General features: G+C 51.0%; 2 protein-coding genes across 10 annotated transcripts in view; one reads left to right on the top strand and one right to left on the bottom strand.

Moving 5' to 3' along the window:
* Nucleotides 1-11,782, top strand: part of WBP1L (WW domain binding protein 1 like) — a 58,552-nt gene extending 46,770 nt beyond the window's left edge. For all 8 annotated transcript variants that reach the window (XM_027738696.2, XM_027738699.2, XM_027738700.2 and 5 more), the window contains 2 exons: nucleotides 7,857-8,018; nucleotides 9,444-11,782. In XM_027738696.2, the coding sequence (XP_027594497.1) occupies nucleotides 7,857-8,018; nucleotides 9,444-10,183 (902 nt within the window). In that variant the 3' untranslated portion in view covers nucleotides 10,184-11,782. The remainder of the gene's footprint in view (nucleotides 1-7,856; nucleotides 8,019-9,443) is intronic.
* Nucleotides 11,783-17,322: 5,540 nt separating this feature from the next.
* Nucleotides 17,323-20,889, bottom strand: LOC113997118 (steroid 17-alpha-hydroxylase/17,20 lyase). Of its 2 annotated transcripts, none has more exons than XM_039390686.1 (8): nucleotides 20,530-20,889; nucleotides 19,885-20,023; nucleotides 19,117-19,346; nucleotides 18,813-18,899; nucleotides 18,505-18,714; nucleotides 18,087-18,274; nucleotides 17,898-18,001; nucleotides 17,323-17,708 (listed from the first exon to the last, which is right to left on the bottom strand). In XM_039390686.1, exons 1-8 carry the CDS (start codon nucleotides 20,851-20,853, stop codon nucleotides 17,440-17,442), a joined length of 1,551 nt encoding a protein of 516 aa, XP_039246620.1. In that variant the 5' UTR covers nucleotides 20,854-20,889; the 3' UTR covers nucleotides 17,323-17,439. The 2 variants fall into 2 exon arrangements, with proteins under 2 accessions (XP_039246620.1, XP_027594513.1); XM_027738712.2 differs by having other exon boundaries at nucleotides 18,087-18,256; nucleotides 20,530-20,884.
* Between the last annotated feature and the right edge of the window lie 108 nt (nucleotides 20,890-20,997).

Below are 20,997 nucleotides of genomic sequence, written 5' to 3'. Positions count from 1 at the left end.
TCAACATTTCTAGGCAGCAAGTAAGATTGCAGTAATTATAAACCAGTCGTTGAGGGTAGTGGAATAGGATGTAAAATGAAAGTATTATTTTGTTAAGGGGTGGAGTGGAGGAATGGAGAATATGATATGCCAAGCAGGTGGACAGCCTGTGTTTAAAATTAGATAACAGCCCGGTTCAGATTCCCCACCCATCTCTTATTAAAAAAAAAAAATAGTCCCATGTTGCCAAATAATAAACCTATATTCAGATTTATATATAGGTCTAATAGCTATGTAAAGGTCTAATTAATTCTTAGCTTAAGCTTGGTAGCTGTTAACATGGGGGGAAAAGGTGCATTATATCTTTTAATTTTTTTGGAACATAATCATAAAAAGTAAAATGGAAGAAGTGGCTTTACTGTTGCATTTCCTCACATAGGGAACGGTGTTTGGGTGGTGGATGAGCTGGGTCAACATTTTAGTCTAATAATTTCTTTGGGCTCCCCAGAGAGCTCACGGTCTCCACAGGTGAGATTGTGGTCTTGGGAGAATGGCAGCAGCCAACGGATTTTCTTTACTAGCAGTTTTTATTCAGGTTTGTGTGGTGTGATTGTGATTTGCTGGAGTTTTCCAGTGTTGGCCTTTGTTCAAGCCTGACAGGTGTCTTATTGCTTAAACATTCCAAAATACCACTTTTCAAAATACAGGAGAGAAGGTCGTCAAGGAATGCCGTTCCTGCATTTTGCAAGTTAAGAAGCAAGGCTCAGATGTTCTGGGTTTTCCAAAGTTTAAGTGTATAATGTGGACTAAAAACTAAATCCAGATCTCCTGATGTCCATCCTTGTCTCTCTCCTTGCCTAATTTGAGGACCAGCTTGAAATTAAATGATTCCAGAGTCTCTGAACACATCAAGCAAAGCTGTAAAAAGTATTTGTCATGGTGCGGTTGGAAAAATAGTACACTGTGCTTCAGGAATTGTGGAGCATGGAAACAGGCAGCCGGTCACTGGATGCAAAAAGTTGTAGGATTTCAGAGTTAGAGGGCTTAGCTGTTCTTGAGTCATTCAGGTGCTGCACAACAAACCAGCACTGGTGATGAGTGAGTATTCGATGTTGCATGTGCCTACTTTGCTTCATTTCATCTGTTTGAGCATTGATTCTGAACCCCTCTGTTTCTGAAAGAAAAGAAGAAAGATCCTGACTGTTTAGATCCTAGTGGAAGAGTTGTACAGGAAAAAAATGTTCAGTTTGCAAGCAGCACAGTCAATGTTTTTGCTGATTTTGAACATTTTGCTCATCTCTGCACGTTTCCCCTTGGAATCGCTAGACAGCTCTTTTCCCCGAAAAGCATGCTGCCAGAAAATTTTGGCAAGGATCTGGTTAGTTGCTAAAACTAAAGCAACTGCTGTACCACATACATATTCCAGGTCGGCTTTATAATAAGAATTTACTTCCAAGACTTTGCTGCGGTCTCCAAAACCCTCAGTCAAACAATGCATCAGTCCCACGTTTTCTTCCTTACCCCATGTTGTCTTATCCCTCAGTATAACTACATCCTTTTCAGAGAGGGATTTGTGCTGTTCCTTGCCTTTGACCCAGCCTCCTATGTGGTTGTACTTGCTTTCTCTTTTCTAGGTGTATCAAACTTCGCTTTGGCCATTGTTACTCTTCAGCTGTGCTTCAGTGATGACCCCCCCAGGACAAAGCCTCACTGACAGTACAGGGCAAACAACAGATGTCTCAACTGTACAGAAACTGATGATAAATAGGGTCACTGAGGGAGTTATTTCCTAATTTCCTAGGACTTCTTGTAGCCTAATCCAGACAGTTAAATCACCTTAAGTGTGTTTTGGTCTGGCTCATTAAAATTCCCAGATCCAAAGCAGAAGGCAAACTGTCTGGCATAGCCTGTCTGTGCAGATGCTGACTTTTGCCCTGTGTGGCCCCTTCTGCCTGGGCTGTATTAAACAGCATGGAAAGGCTGGTGGTCTTTCACCCCCAGCCCTACATACCTCCAACCCAGCTCTCACCAGATATCCAGATCTGTTAGTGCAGACCGTTCTCCAGATCTTGTTCCCAGATGTTCAGGACATGGTCTTGGCTGTTCCCCTCTGATCTCTGTTGGACTACTGTTCAACATGCATTTTACCAGTGTAGATCTCTTGGGAGAAACTGGACTTACGAATGTGTCCTCTGGAGCACAGGAGCAATTGTTCTTCAAAGGCTCCATCCCTAGGAGAGAGGCATAAAAACAGTCTGCAGATTTACTGCCTCAAGTTCACTCTCATTACAAGATAAGCAAAGGACTTTTCTGAAATCTGTCTTTTTCCACATTTTCTCATGACAGTGGGTGTACCAGGTATAGTGGACACTATTCTGAAAACTAGAAACCAACTGCAGTGAACATCCATTTCCTTTTGTCTGTGTTACCAGTCTGGGAGCAAGCAAGCAGGAGTTAGAGATGTCTTCAGCTTTTTTCTTTTCCCATTGTACTCTAAAAATATTCAGTAACTTTTTCCTGCAGTGTGGTCAAGCTGGGACTGCAGTTCCAATGACTTAAACTGAGATAAAGCTGTCGCTGAAAGTCAGTCTTTCTTCTTGCTGCTGTTGTGTTTGGCAAATGAGGTTCAACCTGCTCTGCTTCCCTCAAAACTGTTCAAACCACAGTTGCTCACAACTTTGTGCCAGCACAGGAAGAAGTGGAGGAAGCAGCAGGAGGTATGGATGAGACAGGCAGGAGAGGACCACATCATTCAGCAGCTTCTTTTTTTCTTCTTAAAATGTTCATAGGCCTATGGCCTAGATCCTTCATCTGGATTTCCTGAGCAGCAGCATTTACTCGTACACGCTCGTGCCTGCAGTGGCAGGAGACAATGGGGTCTCTGTGCCAAAGGACACAATTAAACCCCACTGCATCCAGGTTGTAGTACCAAGTAAATCTCTCTTCTACTTTTGATGACAGTGTTGGCCCTGAGAAAGATAATTTTTTCCAGCCACGGCTGACTGTGAGGCCACCATTTGGAACTTCTTAGTCAATGAAATTGTCCCCCTTCTCCGTCTGTTGAGAACCAGCTCTCATGGAGCCAAAGCTATTACCCAGATGCTTGTCGGGCAGACACAAAGGCACTTTACAGTATGTTTTGGCTTGCTTTTAGGGGACTTCCTGCCAACAGAGCCATGGCATTTGCCCAAGTTTACCATGAACTTGAGGGCAGATTTCTCTGTTCCTACCCTTGGAATGCTCCAGAAAACATTTTCCATTTCGCCCAGGACAAAAGGAGCTTCCCTCAATGGCAGTGCTGATGGCAACATCCCAGGCATCAAATACAGTACAGCATCAGACCAAACATTGCTCCCTCCCTCTTCACGAGGAATGAATGCTCTGATTTTTTTAATTCTTAAATTGTTTTATTCTTAATTACTTTTGAGCAAAACTGTGGTTTGTGTCCTGGAAAGGTTTTTCTTGAAGCCTTAGGACTAACATGTTCTTTCACAGCTGGTAGAAAACATCTCTGGTTCATTACCATGTGATGGGGCTTCCTTTCCCAAGGATGCTGTAAATGTAGAATCCTTGTCTTTCTTCAGTATTGCCTCAGTTTGCAAGAGATGGCTTTTGTGGGAGCTGATTCTGTTCCCAGGTGTTTCTCCAGCTCCCATTCTGACTCCCTGAGCTTGGCCACTTGTGTCAGGCTTACAGCTCTGAGCCTGTGTGATGCTTAGTAAGCAATTGATACTTCTTTTTTTTTATTTTTACAGAAGGTTTTGGTGCTCTAGCAGGGAAATCTCTTGGCGAAAATCAGCTTCTTGGCTCTGTTTCACCTTTGGTTGCATCATTATCCATCCATTGGCATCACCAGTGAATTTGACAAAAAATACAGTAGCATTTCTCGGGACTCAACCTTTTTTGGCCTGGAGAGTGTTCCAGCTTCTGACTCTTCCATGAACCAAGAGCAAGCCTGAAATTGCCTTCAAGTCGGATGGTTCCCTGGTGCCTGTTTCACTGTGGAATGGTACCTTCCTTCTGCTCAGGCTGTCCATCAGGAGTTGTTTATCCAAAGACCCTGTTTGCTCTTTATGTGCCATGTTGTTCTCAGATTACCACGAGCTTTTGTTCCCAGTGGTTACTGCCAGATTGGCTGTGGGAAATACTCTCAAATCAGACATTTAATGGCAGACTTGGATGCCTAGTGTCTCCCACCCTTTTCTGGTTTTCCTGCAACTGCAGCAGGAAGGCTTTTGGAAACAGGGAATACTTTTGGAGATAGTGAAGACAACTAGAAGCTCAGTTTTACTTGGCTTTTAGAGGATTTTTAATGCCAAACTTCAGTTGCCTCTTCACATCTCACCCATTTTCAGCACAAGGCAGAGCTGGTACCTGCTCTTGCCATGAAGGAAGGAGGTGTCAGCATGTACTGCAGCTGCACTCGGCCTCCGTGTTTCCTGCTCATATAGTGTTGTCTTTGGGTGAATTTGAAATTCCCCTCCTGCCAAATGAGCTGCTGCCTGCATGGGCCAGTGGTCTACTTGGCTCCCCTCCCTGCTGCTGGTTTGAAGCCAAGCCTCACCAGGTGTACAAATGCATAGCTCAGCCATCCATGTCCTCACTGTTCACTCCATACTTTTAGACATAATATTTACAATTGCACTTGGCCTTGTACACATAGCTTTATTCCAAATAAATGACCATGCTATATATTTCCTAGGCTTTTACAGTTTTTCTGTTCTGCAGCCAAAATTGCAGCTGTGCCCAAACTTGTGGCAAGGGGGTGTTGTAGAGCCTTCTATGGAGGCCCTGGACTCCCAGCACCGTGCTGGGCTTGCAACCAGAGCTGCACCCCGTCCTCCTCTCAGCACTGGGACCCCTGCCCAAGCGACAACCAAGAAGCCCCTTGTGCCTCAGCACCCACTGTGTCCCATCCTTTTGCTTCTGATGCACTGGGGGGCCTTCCAGCCTGCAGTGCAGATGTGCCCTTGGGTGACAAGGTGGGAACAAAGCCATCAAAGGGGACACCAGAAGCCAGGCCAGCAAATGGCTGTGGTGGGCACATGCTGCTGATCCTCTGCAATCATCCAGGCTAGTCCCGGGGCTCATGTTGAGTCAGGCGTTGAGTAATTCCTAGAAGCTCTAGGAAGTGTCAGCGGTTAAGGAAACCAGGCAATAATGTGGTATTAGTGGGTTCTTTTTCTGGAAGTTCTCATGAAAAACAAAAGATCTCATACACTGGTGTTTGTGAGTGTGCACAGACCCTTTGCATGAGAATGGAGGTGTTGTTCCTGGCACTGTGGCCAGATTGCAATCCACTAATTTATGGTCTGTTTACTTAAAATGCCACCTGCGGTTTCAGTAGGATCCAACATTAATTTATTATCCTAAGCTGTTGTATGTTGTTACTGCCTGTTGTTAACAGAGTTGCCGCACCTCTTCCCAGGAATGGCTGAGCTTACTTTGACCCCTACTCTGAGCTTGTGCATTGGTTTGTCTGCAAAGCACTTTGGGATTTTTTTTGGAACGGATAGAGAAGTTTTCTAAAGAAATACTTTTTTAATCTTCTGGATGCAGGCTTGGGTGGGAGCAGTTATTCCCATTCCCTGCAGAAATATTTGGCTGCTACAGCTGAGATTGCTTAACAGTGGCAGTTCTCCAGGACATCTTAACCAACTAAGTGCTGCTTGCTACCATTGGATCTAGAGAATCTTGAGAAAGAACGTGATCAAATGTGTTAAAAAGCATCTGTTTTCATAACTGTAGCGAAAATCCCTGGATAGCTTGGTGTAATTTTCCATTGTTTTTGAACTCATGATCATGGATTGCTCTTGAAAAATAAGGAGTACTTAGAAGATGAACTGCAGGCCTGCCTCAGTGCACGGTGGCATGCTGTGACCTGATTTTGATGAGTGTATTCTTGTTTCCTCAGCAAGCAAGAGCCAAGGGACCTTCTCTCAGCAAGAAGTAAAGTGTATTGGTGAGAGTCTTCAAACTGTGAAACAGTTGAAGTATTGGGTTTGTGTAGCAAGGTTTGGGTAGTGGTAGAGGCTGTGGGGGCAATTGCAGATGCCTGGCTCTGGAGGGAAGGATGGATTAGACCAATCCTTTTAGTTTATATAAAAATGCTTTTTTTACAGAAGCAGGAGAGTATTTGGAGGGCAGTGGTCACTTCCTCAGTTCAGTTTGGGAAGTGCAGAGAGCATCATGAATTCTTTGTCCTTTGCTTCTCTGCAGTGAAGATCACAGTTCTCTCTGCCCTTCGTGGTACAGCTGAGCAGGCTGGCTAGAGAAACTACTCAGGAACCTTCATTTCCAGCCAAGCAGAAAAAAAAAAAAAGGAGCATATAACACCTTCATTTGATAGCAGGTTTTGATAAGTTTGTGATTAAGGCAGGTTCCAGTTGATTAGGGAAATAGATTGTGCAAGGCAAGAGAAAGATATCAGTTTACAGTGCCAAAATACATGAGGAATTTGGATTACGACAGAGAGAGGTGAAAGTCCCTGCTCAAAATGCTCAGAGGCATATCCAGTTCACTTACAAACAGCCCAGCGAGTCTCTGAGATGGGTGATAGGGATCGAATGCACTTTGTCCTGAGCCAGAGCAATACTCCACTCATTCTTCAAATTCCTAAACTGTTCACCTTTCCCCACCCAGCTCTTAGCGGAGAAAACATTGGGAACTCAGCAGGGGATGCTGAAAACATCCAGGTATTGTAAAGGCAGGACTAGAGGTTTTTAGTGGTGAGAGAAAAGCAGTTTGATCTCATAGGACAGACTGGCCATCATGAAAACAGCCTGTAGCACTAGGAATCTTCATTTTGACAGTTTGGGTAGCGAAGAGTGGCAGAGGTCTTAGAGAAAGAAAAGCAGTGTTGTGATCTCCACTGAGCAGTGGCTGCCAAGCCTGTATGTTTCTACCGGGATCTCTCTCGGTATCCTTAGCCACAAAAACTGAGTTTAGAAAAGATGGAGATTACAGAACCTCTGAAGGCAGGTAGAGCTGTAGGCTGCAGTTGCAGGAGACAAAAGCCTAATCTGGAGTGAGTGTTGTAGCTCCTTGAAGTGTGTCTTGGAAATGTTTTTCTAGCGCATATAAGAGTGAAGGAGGATGTATGAAAAGGGGGTGTTATTCCGCATGTTGGAGAGAGTGGGGAAAATTCAGGAAGTGCCCTTTTAAGGAGCAGTGTACGTATGGTACAACAGTGCACAGAAACCAGCCGTGACCACAAAAGGAGCATGAGTTAGGTTTCTTGAGGATTCAGGGTGGGGGGCTAGTTTAATTTAATTTTGGATAATTTAAGACATTGAATACAAAAATAAGTTTTAAAAATATTTTGAGACATTTATGCAAAAAGAGTATGTTTTTGTTAAACATAACAATGAAGGATTTGGACTGGAAATTAAAGAGCAGTGCAAACAAAAGCAAAACATAGTGCTTGGGGTTTTTCTCTTCTTCTGTGGTCAATCTGCAGAGTGTCTTTTGTGTCTTGATTGTTATTTTCAAACCAAAATGGCTGTGGGAGGCCAGTTCAATGCTATTCACAGCTCTGCTCATATTTTTGGCTAGAAGAAATGGTATCCAAGGGGTAAGAGCAACGGAGCAGGGAGCTTAGTTCTTGTACAGAGTCGTACCTATTGGATATGGTCCACATTGTACCAAAGTATGTTCAGAGTTACCCAGTTCTGGCAAGGCTGCCCGAATAGGCATGTCCCATGCAGGCAGGGAGGTCTATGTGGAAGCCTCCTGGTGAAACACATATTTCTACCTTTAGAGCAGTGTGGGCTTCAGATCCAGGCTTTCAGATGATCTTCTCCCTTGGCTTCTTGGGGTTTCCTGATTTTGGATGCAGCTCTCACACTATGGCTAACACTCGCTCTCCCCCGCTGCAGGGTTTTGGCTGGTGTGGACCATCATCATCATCCTCAGCTGCTGTTGTGTTTGTCATCATCGACGCACCAAGCATCGGCTCCAGGCCCAGCAGCGGCAACACGAGATCAACCTGATCGCCTACCGGGAAGCCCACAACTACTCGGCCCTGCCGTTTTATTTCCGTATGTATCTCACACTGTTTCCCCTGGAGATCACGGGGAGCAGGGCAGCAGCGAGTTTCCTGTCTTGGGTGGTGGGTGGAAGGAGGGAGTAGTGGTTGGACTCAGCAAGAGGTGGTGGGCACTTAACCATGCTGCCTAAGCATGGCTTGCAGACAGGAGGTGGTATATTTCAAGCTGCTGGATGTATTTGAAACCCCTTGACTCTGGAGTTGAACCACACCAGCTACAGCACCTTCACACCTAGTCCTGAGAGTGCAGTGATTCATTCCCTGGGTGTTTTTCTGCAAAGGTTTCTCCTTTCTAGCCTGCACTTGCTGCTGGTGGGACTGAGATGTGGGAAGTGGCTTCATGAAATTTGGTCACACAAACTGGGTGGCGGTGCTGGCTGGAAGCCTCAGCAGGGACTGTACTGGCTCCCACCCTGTGCTGTGGTTCCGAGACCACATTGCTGGTGAGCAGCCCTAGCACTCTGCACGAAGGAGCTGTTACCCACAGCACAGGGAAGGTACGATGACTTGATGCTCTCCTTGTGCCCTGATATGCTGTGCTAGAACAGCAAGTCTTGGCCTTCTGGCTAGAGGTACCACAGCTGAGTTTCTTGTAATGGACTGTTGAATTGCATGTATGAACTTGCTTTTCTCATTAAACTCTGGCAGCCGCCTCAGAAATCATCCCCAGCAGCCTTTTCCTCCCTAACCCCAGGGATGTGCAATTGCACATGGAAAATTGCCGTGCTATCCTTAAATGTTTCCAGTATTTAGGTCCATTCTGTGTATATAGACTTATTTTGTTCCCTCTTAATAGATAAACAAAATATTTCATGTATTTGAGGGGTTATAAGTACAATAAATCAAACTCCTTTGCCAGTACTGTCAGTTTATTATGACTGCATCAGAAGAATTAAATCCAGCACTAAAACAGCAACCAAAAACCAAGATCCCAAGTTCCTTGTAACCACTCGTGTCTCTTCATATTTGTACAATGCTTTGTGAGATGAAATCTTTGCTCTTGAAAATGGAAACTCGGCTGAGAAGCCAGTGTTGGAAAGGTCTGTGGAGTTGTTCCCTCCAGCCAACACAGGCCATCCCCCTGTGCAGTTTATGGGTCTGTGTTGGGGTATGTGGTCCAGGGAGGTTTGCCTGGTAGCTGTAAGTATAGATTTGAGAGCCAGGAGATCAGACTGCTGTTCCCAACTATGTCCATCTCATCCTGTAATGGTGCCCCTCCTGTGCCTCATTTGCTGCTTCTCTAAAACATGACACGCCTCACTTGGGACAAGTTTTGGCATCCCTTGTAGAGCCTACTGAGCTGTTCAGTGGGAAGGTGCTGGTAGGTGACAAATGCCATACCAACCTGTATGAGTGACTCGTTTCCTGAGATAAGCTGCTCCTGAAATAACTTCTCCTCCTTGCCTCCCACTTCTAGGGTTTTTGCCAAACTATTTACTACCTCCTTATGAGGAAGTGGTGAACCGCCCGCCGACCCCCCCGCCACCATACAGTGCCTTACATCAGCAGTGCATCCCAGCAGGCAGCAGTAGCACAATCCCAGACACGCCAAGGAGCCTGCAGCCAGCACAGAGCAGCTCTGCAGCACCCATCAGCAATAACAGCAGTACTGACAGCACCGGGGCCCCCGGCCTCGGCGACCCCGAGCCCTCCACCACCATGCTGGTCGAGCGAGCAGTTGCCAAAATGCAAAGCGTCGAGCCCGGCGGTACCAGCATGGGAGCCGAGCTAGTGGAGAGGGCCGGTCCCGATAAGGATACAGAGTGCAAGGAGGAACTGCTGAAAGGTTACAGCTCTGAAAGCTTAGAGCAGAGCAGTGCCATTCCTGACGCGAAGGACAAGACGCCGGGCAGGCAGCGCCGTTTCACCGGCGACTCGGGCATAGAAGTCTGCGTATGCAACCGGGGTCATCACGACGACGACCTCAAGGAATTCGACGGGCTCATCGATGATGCTCTGGACGGGCCCCTGGACTTCTGCGACAGCTGCAGTGGCCGTCCCCACGGGGACGAGGAGGAAGGGCTTTTCAGTGCCGCCGAGGAGCAGCACCGCGAACACAGCCACCACCACCTGCCCCGGCAGCCGGTGTGTGTACTCTTGAACACAATAAACGAGCAGGACTCTCCAAACTCTTGCACCAATAACTCCCCCAGCTAAGGCGGCAAAGTGGAAGGGAGAATCGGGGAAAAAAATACAAAGAAATAAAAATGGAATAAGAGGATTAAAACTTTTAACAGGAGGAAAAGGTGATACAACCTTCTTTTTTAGTTTATTTTTGTTTCTCCCCCTCCAGTATAATGCGGGGACTAGTCCTCGAAGGCCCGGCTTGCGGAGGACGGGTTACTCTGGGTTTTGTTAATCATACTGTCCTGCTCCTTGGAGCAGGGACTGATGTTTCTCAATGAGACCTTCTAACAAATGGAATTTTTCCAATGGTGATTTTGGTGATGGTTACTATGTGTTTGTTGGTTTTAGTTTTCTGAAACACTGCTTTATCTCGCAATCAGTAAAACTCAGCAGATCTCACCCTGGGAGGATACCAAATCACCATAAGGCTTCAACCTCCAGGTGTCTTCCCAGAAGCGAGCAGCTTCTGACAGTGCCGGCAGTCAGTAGCCCAAGAGTTCTGGTTTGAAATAGTGCTCTTGAGGCATTGGGGATATCTTTTCGTCTTTTTTCCTTTTCTTTCTTTTTTTTTTCCCAATGTTAAGTTTTCCTGAAGCTGATGAATGCCCGAACACATCAGCACTGTAATCTCCGGTGCTTCAGTGTTTAAGACAGCAGGTAGGAAATTTCCCACTTGAAGCTGGTGACTGAAGGACCAGTTTCTTCTAGAAGGAGTGTTAGTCTACCGTAAGCAGTTTGAAAAGAAAGGGTTTGCAGAAATTTGCCTTTATATGTAATTTTTAAAGATAAGTGTGTTCCTTCAATGCCTCCAAGAGCACAGTTAGCAGTTAGAATCCAGGCAGCTGGGCTGCCTTCCAAGTACTGTGGTCTCCGAATGACCTTTTCCCGGTGTGCTGCAAAAGGGCTTGGCTTTATTTTTTTCCTTTTTTTGCACCCGACAGCAGCACACTTGAGTTAAGATGACAAAAAAAGAACAGGGCTCTCCTTGGCCAGCGTGCCTTCAAGCTTCAGCGATGCATGTTGAACAAATGGAGACGAGAGCTCCGTCCATTGCGAAGGGATGACTTACCATGTACATGTGGAAGACCTGTGCAGTATTTTTTTTTTTATCCAAAAGTTTGGTGCGAATCTAATAATGACCACTTAAAGAAATGAATGTCTGTTTTCTTTCTCTTTCTTTCTTTTTTTTTTTTGTTATGGTGGCAACTGGCTACTGTATAATGTCTGTGAGCGTGTGTGTGTGACTGCAATCCATGCATGCGAGTCCTACTGGTAATAAGAAAACCTGCTGTAAGACTGCAAGAAAATTTACTGTAGCTTTGCTTTAATAAACAGTAGAGATTTTGATAGTAACAACCTGAAGGAAAAAAAAGGAAAAAAAAAAAAAAGGAAGAGCTGAAACTAACATTCCCTAGAGTGCTCGTGTGGAAGAGAGCACAGTTCAGACTATGTGTCTTGTTCTTGGGATTTCTCCCTGTCCCTTTTATAATTATGGTCATCCAGATCATTACTGTTATGGGGAGGAAAACCATTGAAAACCGAACTCGGACATACTCAGATTTGATTGATTGAAAACCAAAATCAGTTTTAAATAAGGTGGAAACCAAAATATAATGCCTTTTCTGATAACTTGCTCATGTGTACGTGTATCATTTTGTGAGGTAAGAACAAGATTTGTCTTTAGTTTGTGGTTTTGTTTTGTTGTTCTAACTAGAGGTATGTGGTGCTGTGCTGGCTACAGAGCAAGGGAAGTGGTGCTTATTCCAGCATTGTACCTGCACGTTTGAGAGTAATGCTCTTCCCTAAGAAGGTTTGGGAGAATCTTGCTCCTTTTCCCATCACAGCCTTTCTCTTCCATCAGAACAGCTGATGAAGACAGCTCTTCAGTTTGTGTCTTAGGGCGCTCTTAAGAATGAAGGACTTAGATTTGGATTCAGGAGACCTCATTCCTGGATGCCTGGAGCTTGAGCGGTAACAGAGAGGCTGCGCGTGCCCCAGAACCGGGTGCTTGGGGACTGGTTGTTTTCAGCTGTATGCACCGACCAGGTGTATCTTTTGAGAAGAGAATTAAAGATCCCCAGTGCCACCCCCAGCAATTTGGTACGTATTGGCCTCTGTCTTTGTTTCTCACACCACAGAGGAAGCTAAAAAAGCACATCAGCAGCCCATAGTGAGTGGCGTTTACTGCTGTAAATCCTGAGGACAGCCCTGTGCCAATGCGAGACCCTCTGCCAACATTTCTGTTGGCCTAAGACAAAAATCTCCATGTTTGCTTTCCTGACATCCTACTAAGGTCAGGGGAACACGCTGCTGCTTCTCTGGACATAGAGGTGAGTACCAGTAAACTGAGCTGATGTTCTTACTTTTAAAAAGGAAGAAGCAGTGGTGTGCCTGTTTTATGACTCCTGGAGCTTTTCAGGCTTTTAAAGACCATAAAGAAACGAATGGGGCACAAACCATGTCTCTTGACCTCACAAATGCCTGAGGAGGAGCAGGACTGTCAGTGGCTCTCAGTGCTTTAGGCTTTTAGACCTGCAGCCTGGGCAAACTGGTATAGGGAGGAGTGATGCAGGGCAGAACACCAGTCACGTGAGCTCCTCAGACACATCCTCTTCAGGCAGGCAGAGGACTCCCAAACCTCCAGCTTTGGAGCTTTAGAAAGGTGCTTGATCCCTGTGTAGAAAGCTGACATGGCCCAAACAGAGCTCCTTCTCCAAATCCACGCTGTGGGTGTAAGTGCTGGAGCTGTGAGGACGTGGGCAGGTGTGCATCTATAACACCAGAGCACCAAACCCCACCCATTCCCAGCTGTAAGGGGTGAGTGTTTTATGGGAGATGTGAACGTGTAGTTTCAAAACTGAGTTGCAATAGTGCAGCAGGTTTGACAGCAAATTAGTGTCAATCCACTGCTTGGTGTTTTGTTTTACAACTTGCTTTAAGTGGTGTTGCTGATACTCCTTGAAATCTGTTCTTGCTGGAGTCCATGGCAGTGTGGATCTGCTTACACAGCGTGTTCTCAGCCACCAAAATTGGCTCTGAGGGCAAGGACCCAGCAGGTGTCCTGGTGGGCTTGGGGGATGTTACCTGGGGACAGGTGAAGAGCACAGTGTGGTGGCTCAGCAGGAGTGCCCCCTAGGCACAACAGAGGCTCCTGGGAGCATTGGATACTGCACTACTGCCTCTGTGTTCCCAAGTGACTCTTCAGCTCCGATGATGCAAACTCCTCCTCTGAGAACACTGGTGTGATTTTCCTGCCGCATATCATTGCATGTTTGTACAACCCTGTGGATGGGTGTTGGCTGAAGATGGAAGAGAAGGGAGTTGTGTTTTGATGCTTGCTGGCAGCCTGCTCTCAGAGCTTTACGTGACTAACTGGAGGCTAAGGAAAGCCGAGGTGCAGTTAAGCCTCTGCATTACACAGTCATCAAAAGCTTTCTGGGGCAGGAAGCCTGGGGAGAAGCAAAATCAGCAGCTCCACTGACAGCATGAGTCTGTTCCACTGGGCAATGGGAGCTTTGGGCTCCCTGAGCACCCCTCACCACTTGGGGATGTGCATCAGCAGTGAGTGCCTGGGCTGTGCTCCCTTCCTGCCCCGTGCAGCCCAGGCTCCCACAGCCATATCTCTTCTAGTTCTCTACATGCCCTGGCTGGGTTTGTCCCACTGTGACTCCCTCTTGGCAAAGTTTGACAGAGAGCAGGGTCCAGCACCAGTGAACAAACTTCCTTTGCTGTCTCAGATGACTGGTTCTCCCTGAAGGCTGCTGCCTCCCAACTTTCGCTCACCCTCCTGTGCAACACATCCCAGAGAGGCTTTCCCCCCCTCTTTTCTTTTTCCTTCTTTTGTTTATATAGGAAAAGCCTGGATCAGGCAGGAGGGGAGGCAGACTGGCAGCTCCCTGTCTCAGGCAAGCCCCGCAGCATCCCACAGCTTATTGTCAGAGCTGGTTTCCCCCATCCTTGCAGCACAGATCCGTTTTTATCAGATGGGACGGGTGCCTGTACCGGGGCTGTCGCGACGGTGGTGCAAACGCTGCAGTCTCTGTGCCGGGGGGGTCACAGGCTGCCGGGCTGTTTCTCGATTTGTTTTCGGCCGGTGAACAGCTGTGTCCTGAGGTCTGTGCTTACTCAGCTCTCCTGGCACCGTGCCCGCTGCAGAGCCTGCAGGTATTCTGAGCGTCTCCTGCTCCTCCTGCGCTGGCCATCACTGTCACAGTCCAGGGTCATCTAGTGCCTGGTGCAAAGTGAAGGCTCTCAAACTTGAAGGGCTGCTGAGCTTGGTGCTGTAGCACAGCTGGGTCAGCCGAGTGCTGTGGGGATGGCTGTGTCCCCCAAAATTAGTTTGTGCAATGGAAAGGCTCAGGCTTGCTCTGCCCAGTGCCCTCTGATCCTGCCTCAGCAAGCTGCACATCTACTTCATGGTATACCCAGGGAACAGTGTGGGAACAGCCATGGAAAAGCTTTATCCTTTCCTCCATCACCAGTTCTTCCCTTGCAAGACCCTTTTGCATCAGGGAGATGGAGCTGCTAGTTCCTGACCCTTCCAAACCCTTCAGCACCTCTCCCTCCTGTCCTGGTTCCACCCATGCAAGGACCCCAAGGAGCGGCAACCCAAGGAGGGCAGGGACCCAACACAGTCCAAGCTGTTACAGCAGCAGGATTATTTCAGCAGCAAAAGCCTCAGCGTTCCCAGTGGCTGCCTGTGCTCAGTCAGCTGAAACTTGGTGGCAGATGCTGAGGTTCCTCCCGGCTCTCCCGTGGGCACGGCTGCCTCATCCCCCCCAGCTTTTGGGTCACTGAGCTGCCCAGTGCCAGATCTGAACAAAGCCTTGTCCAAGGTGGTGGATTTGTGTGTCTTGAGTCTCAGGGGACCCTGACTTCTATGGGGGCCTTGGGAGTGGGAAGATGTTGGGGCCCACTATGGGACAAATCCAGCGCTGCCCCAGTGGCATCAATCCAGGTGAAGTTTTCTGCTGGGGTTGGGGGATTGGATGCAGCAGCAGGGCCCCAGAGCAGCTGTCAGGACATAAATACCAGCCGTGTGAATCAGCAGCGTCTCTGCCCATTCCCAGAGCAGGGAGCAGCCATGCCAGTGGCAGTTTACCAGCTCACAAGGTACCGGGCAGCTGGTGCTGGGCACTGATCCCCCTGTGGCAGCATCTTTTCCCAGTTGGGAGGAGACGAGGTGGGCAGGGGGCAAGATGCCCTGCAGCAGGGCTGGGCTTGGGGCGATGGGGCTTGCAGCACATGCCAGCCCTGGCAAATGGGGAAACATGTGGAGTGCAAGTGGCTGCGGCTGGAGGCGTTCTCCAGTCTAGAAACATGCCTGGTTCAAAGGTCCCCATTTCTACCCCAAGGTACCTGCTGGCCTTGAGCACTTGTGTGAGTGTGAATGCGCGAGAGGGCGCCTTGGCGAACGAACACCGGGTTGATTCGGGCAAGGAGAAAATCCCTTCCCTTACCAAGAGCAAACTCAAATGCCTTGGCAAAGGGGCACAAAGGTGTTGGAGGTCCTGCTGATGCCTCTGGAGGCGTCAGGTTGCTGCAGGTACTGGTGACTGCAGGAGACTGGAGAGGAGCCTCCCTGCCGACATGTGCTGCCAGGGACAGGATCTGAGGCAGGGGAAGGACCAGGCTGGCATGGAGGTGCCAGTCCCCAGGAAAGCCCAGAGCATCGTGTTTAGCCAAGTTTTTCTAAAGCCCATTCTGAGTCCAGTCCCCCTTCACCCACCCAGCTTCAGTCTGTGCTAGCAGAAGTGGAGGGATTGGAAACCCATGGCACCCCTGGTGTGATGGAAACAGGCAGGGGAGTGGGAAGGAGTGTGGGGCTCAGCAGAGACTCTGTGCGGCAGCAGTGGGGCTGGGCTCCTGCTGTACTCCCTCTGCCCGGTGAGTTAGCTGCACACATCACCCTGAGGATTGTCCCTGGGGCAGGTGTGTGCATGGCAATTCTTTCTCCAGCTTCTCCCTACTTCCCTGAGCCCCCTGGGAGAATGACTGGGAGGAGGGAGGATGCTCCCAGTGCTATGCCAGGCTGCAAACACATTATCTTCATCATCCTCGTGCCACAGGACCCATTTGGCATCAGATGGGGGATGATGAAGGGGCTGCATGAAAGCCAAGTGCTGGGATTTTAAAGAACACCTACGTTTTGACACACTGAGTAGAAAGTTTAGTGATGGGGAGGTTTTAGGTCAGTTTTCCTGCCTGCTAACAAGAGAGGGGCAGAGGGAAATAGAAAAGGGGGAAAATATGAGGGTGTGCAGGGCTGGGGGTGTCACACTGTGCTAGGTCTCTGTGGGGTTTTCCCCTCCACCCTGGCTGCTTTCCCTCGAGGGCCCTGAGTCGTAGCTGTGTAGCTATTTAGTTAAATATTAAGAGCTCAAGTAATAGGGAACCAGAAACCTAATTACACGCTGCCCTCCATGGCACAGTGGTTTCTGGTGAAAGCGGAGCAAATGCGTCCCCTTGTGTTACAGGAATGTTGTGCTGCTGCTGGAGTGACGGCCAAAATCCAGCCAGACAGTGAGTGCTCTGGACACCTTGCAGGTGGGAGATGCCACACTGCTGCACAGGGAATTTCAGCAGCCCTCGGCTCCATGGTGCCCACGCACTGGGTCTGGGGGCCTGCAGTTGAGCTCAGCCTGTGGGGTACGGGCACCTCTGGGTGCTCCTCCATGTCCCTGAGCAATGGGAGCCCCCACTGGGGCTGGTTGGGACACACTGTCCTGGGATGGGGCAGAGAAAGGCAGGGCTGGGGGAGCTCTTCCCTGCCCCATGGCAGGCTCAGCTCCCAGCTTGCAATGCGTTCATTCTCCTGCCTCCCAGTGGGGAAACTGAGGCAGGGGCCAGCCAAGGTCACCCACCCAGGGTCACAGCCACTGGGCACAGCCTGGGCATCCCTAACTGCCAAGCTGCCCACTGGTCGTTTTCCCACTTTTCCTGGCTGGGGTGGACCCTTCTCCCGGGGTCAGCTGTGGGAGAGGCTAGTTTCCACGGCTCATGGTTGTCTCTGCATGGGCCCTCACCCCACATCCCTCATGGTAGCAGCCCCACAGAGGCACCACAGCCTCCCAGCTCAGCCCAGTGCTCACAGAAAGTTGCAGGGCCACCATACATCCCACACCTCCCCTGCCCTCCATCTCCTGCCCAAAAAATAGCTGGAGCCATGCTGTGTTGGGAACATCTTTATTCAGACAACCCCACATCCACGGGGCAGGCAGGGTATGGCCTCTATGGGCCTGTCCCAGCCCACCCCACCACTGCCTGGGATCCAGGGCTCATTCTCATCATGAGGCCGCTCGCCAGGCGTCCCGCAGACGGGCCTTCACCTGAAACTTCTGCACCTGCAACACAACACCAAACTTGCCCTCCAGAGAGGGCAGGGGCTGGTCCTCGGGGCACTCGAGTGTGAACCTCTGCAGCACCCAGGCCAGGAAGAGGAAGAGCTCCATCTTGGCCAGGACTTTTCCCAGGCAGACACGGATCCCGGCCCCGAAGGGGAGGTAGCTGGGTGAGGGCGAGTGGATGTGCTGGCCCTGCTCATCCAGGAAGCGGCCTGCAAGGGGAAGGGGTACTTGCCATCAGCAGGGATCGAGACCTGCCTGAGTTCATCACGTGCGTGTCCCTCCCATGAGCTGCAGAAGCAGAGATGGTGCAAATGCCCCCGACAGGTGGGAGCAGGATCTGACCTCCCACCACCAAGCCTCCCCCAGGGCTGCACCCACCCTGCCATCCCCTGACCCACCAGGATTGAACTCCTCGGGCTTGTCCCACTCCTTCTCGTCATGGTGCACGGACCAGAGGTTGATGATGACCCTGGCGCCTTTGGGGATGGAGTATTCCCCAATGCTGGAAGGCGAACACAGAGTGAGACAGTTGCTCCCTCCCACAAGTCACTTGCCCACAACCTGGCTGCACCCCAGCGGGGTCTCACCTGGTGTCAGCAAGGGACACATGTGGGATGAGCAGGGGAGACACGGGCCGGATGCGCAGCACTTCACTGATGGTGGCCTCCAGGTAGGGCAGTAGTGGGCGGTCGCTGAGGTGGGGGTGTCGAACCAGGCCAATCTTCTGGTCCATTTCCTCCTGAATCTTCCTCTGGACCTGGGAAGGGAGCAAGGACTGGGGCCGGAGCCCAGGGAGGGGTTGCCCTGTGCACAGTGGGGTACATCCAATCATCACCACCATGTCCTGTCAGGTTGTGCAGGGCAGAAGTAAAATGGCCACAGCCTGATCCTGCCTATTTGCGGGGCCTGACATCTCTTTTGGCATCTGCCCTCCCCCAAAGCCCCTCACAATGTCCCTGGTGCAGGAGGGAGCTCAGGCCCCCTGCCATGGGGTGCAGACCCTACCTCAGGGTAGTGGAGCAGGTAGAGCACAGCCCATTTGAGAACAGTAGTGGTGGTCTCCACGCCAGCCCCAAAGATGTCCCCCACTGTCATGAGGAGGTGGTCGTCAGTCAGCTCCAGCCCTGGCACCGGGGGACTGCTGTTCTCAGCACTGAGCCTCACTTGCAGCAGGGCATCCATGAGGTCCTTCACAGTGTCTCCAGAAAAGGCTTCCTGCCAGGGGACATGTGTAAGCTGGGCTGTCTTGGGCATATCCCAGCTCCAGCACCCTGCAGCTCCTAAGCATCCCCCTGTCCTGGCCGCACTGGCACCTTGTGTTCAGTGAATTTCTGCTGGAGCAGCTGGTCTCGGACCTGGAGGCATTTTTTCAGCAGGGCCAGGTCCTTGTTGGGGAAGATCTAGGGGAGAGAAGCCACATTACAGCAAGGGACTCCAACTGAGCCCAGCCCAGCCCAGCCCCTGCAGGTCCCCAGGCAGTCTCTCCATGCCAACCAGGATACTGGGATACCAGGGCAGGAACCCTCCTAACTCTGGGGGGGCTCCTGCAGGACACATCCCAGCTCCTTCCTCTTGTCTGAGGTAAGAGGAACAGGCAGTTCCCATGTCCCTGCTCACCTGGAGCCAGGGGAAGATGTCCACCAAGCTCTCCTTGGCCACGGTGTCCACGATACCCTGGCTGTACTCCAGCATGGCCTCGAACTCGGGGTCCCCGCGCCGGTATGAGGAGTTGAAGCAGAGGGAGCAGACCACGTTGGTGACGGCCCGTGTGAGCTCAGGGGCCATGTCCAGGGCCGTATCCTGCGCAGCGCCGAGTGTCTCACACAGGGATGCAGCCTCCCGGCAGACTGAGGTGGAGGAGAGGCAGGCGAGGGAGTGTTGAGGTGGTGATGGTGAAGCCAAGGGGTGAAGGGGGAAGCTCGGGGCTGGAAGGAGGGGTCCCTGCTCATTCAGGGTGTGCTTCCTGCAGAGCACCCCCTGCCAGGGCTGAGCCCCAAGGGCCTGGGATGGGCAGAAGGGACAATGCTGGGTGCTGGGAGGAGGAGGGTGGATGGAAGTCTCTAAGTGTGGCTCAGTGCTATTCCTGGGTGGAGTGGGGAACAGCATGCCTCAATGTCCCCATCTATGACTGAGGGTAACTAAAGCTGGGGGCAAAAAATGTGTGGGGAGAGGTGTGGTTAAAGTAGCAGGGATGGAAGGAGAGGGACCAAGCACCTGCTCGGCAAGGGGATGCCAGGGGGGGTTGAGCTGAGTCAGGATCTCCCCTTGGTTCCCGGGGAATCAGAGGTTCCCAGGGAATCAGAGAAAGGAGAAGTCCAGCCCAGGTTAAGTGCAGGAGGGAGCCAGAGCTGGGAGGGAGCCTGGGGGCTGGTGGGAGGCACTTACTGATCCTCTCGAGGGCGAGCGAGCCCTCCCCAAACATGGAGAGAGCAGTGTGCACCAGCTTGCGCTGGAACTTCCAGAGGGGCCCGTAGCTGGCGAAGGCGATGTCCTTGCCCCCCCGGGACAGCAGGTCTGTGGTCACCTGGGGGACAGGCAGTCTCAGGGTCACCCTGCTGCAGAGCAGCTCTGTGAGGGTGACACCTGGGGGGACGGATGATCATCTCATCCCAGGGATGGTCTGAGGGGCTGGGGGTTAGTAAAGGCAGTCAAAGCCTGAGCTATGAGCTTTGCTTTCCCCCCTGCCAAGGACTGATAGAGGCATTTGGGATCAGGTGCCAGGGTCAAGGGCTCTAGGGTGCCCAGGAAACTTAGGGGGTGTGGGGAGCCTGATGATACCTGAACCCATGTCCCCATGTCCCGAGATGCAGCCAGCTGCGGGAAAAACAGGCACCCTCGGGATGGAGGATGCCCAGGGTTCGCTCTGGGGAACGAGGCATTGAGGGGCTGCCCTGCCACTGGCTTGCTGCGGGCAGGATGGGGAGAGGAGAAGGATCCTGCTGGGTGCTGGTGCCTTTCTTGGGAGCAGCCCCCCCGCCTCATCCCACACCACCGTGGGAAGGGTCCCCCCAAAACCTGCCGCCGACTCACGGTGCGGGGCCGTCCGGCGAAGTCTTTCCCCTTCTTCAGCAGCACCTCCCTGGCGTGCCGGTAGCTGTTCACCACCACCACGTAGTGGGAGCCCATCCAGAGGGCGTAGAGGCTGCCGTAGTGTCCCTGCAGGCGCCACAGCCGCAGGTGGAGCTGGGGGTGCCCGGCCAGCTGCAGCAGGCTCCCCACGAACGGCAGGGCCGGCAGGCTCCGTGGGCGCCCCAGACCCGTCCCTGTCCCTGTTCCCGAGGGGTCCCGCCGTCGCGCCAGCCCCCATGTGCAGAGCAGGGCCAGGGCCAGCAGCAGGGCGCCCAGCAGCGCCATGGCGGGGCCGGCTGAGGGGCTGCGGCAGCGCGGGGGGCCCTTATAGCGCCGGCGGGGGCCGCGCCTTGACCCTGAGGCGGGCTCGGCTCCTTATCGGGGGGACGGGGAGGGGGGAGCCGGGCCTGGGCCCGTGGCCAGCTCTGC

This window comes from Pipra filicauda, unplaced genomic scaffold (genome assembly GCF_003945595.2).
Source record: "Pipra filicauda isolate LSUMZ 115617 unplaced genomic scaffold, ASM394559v2 scaffold85_size2586006_pilon, whole genome shotgun sequence".
NCBI lineage: Eukaryota > Metazoa > Chordata > Aves > Passeriformes > Pipridae > Pipra > Pipra filicauda.
The sequence above is the reverse complement of the archived record's forward strand: the minus strand, read 5'-3'. Positions and strand labels throughout refer to the sequence as shown.

Bases quoted from the DNA above. Each gene is read 5' to 3' on its own strand.
- LOC113997118 (XM_039390686.1), bottom strand. From the start codon at position 20,853: ATGGCGCTGCTGGGCGCCCTGCTGCTGGCCCTGGCCCTGCTCTGCACA. The intron at 19,347-19,884 runs GTAAGTGCCTCC...CCTCCACCTCAG, and splicing joins GCTCGCCCTCGAGAGGATCA to TCTGCCGGGAGGCTGCATCC. The intron at 18,275-18,504 runs GTAGGGTCTGCA...CTCCGGCCCCAG, and splicing joins ACCTGCTCCACTACCCTGAG to TCCTTGCTCCCTTCCCAGGT.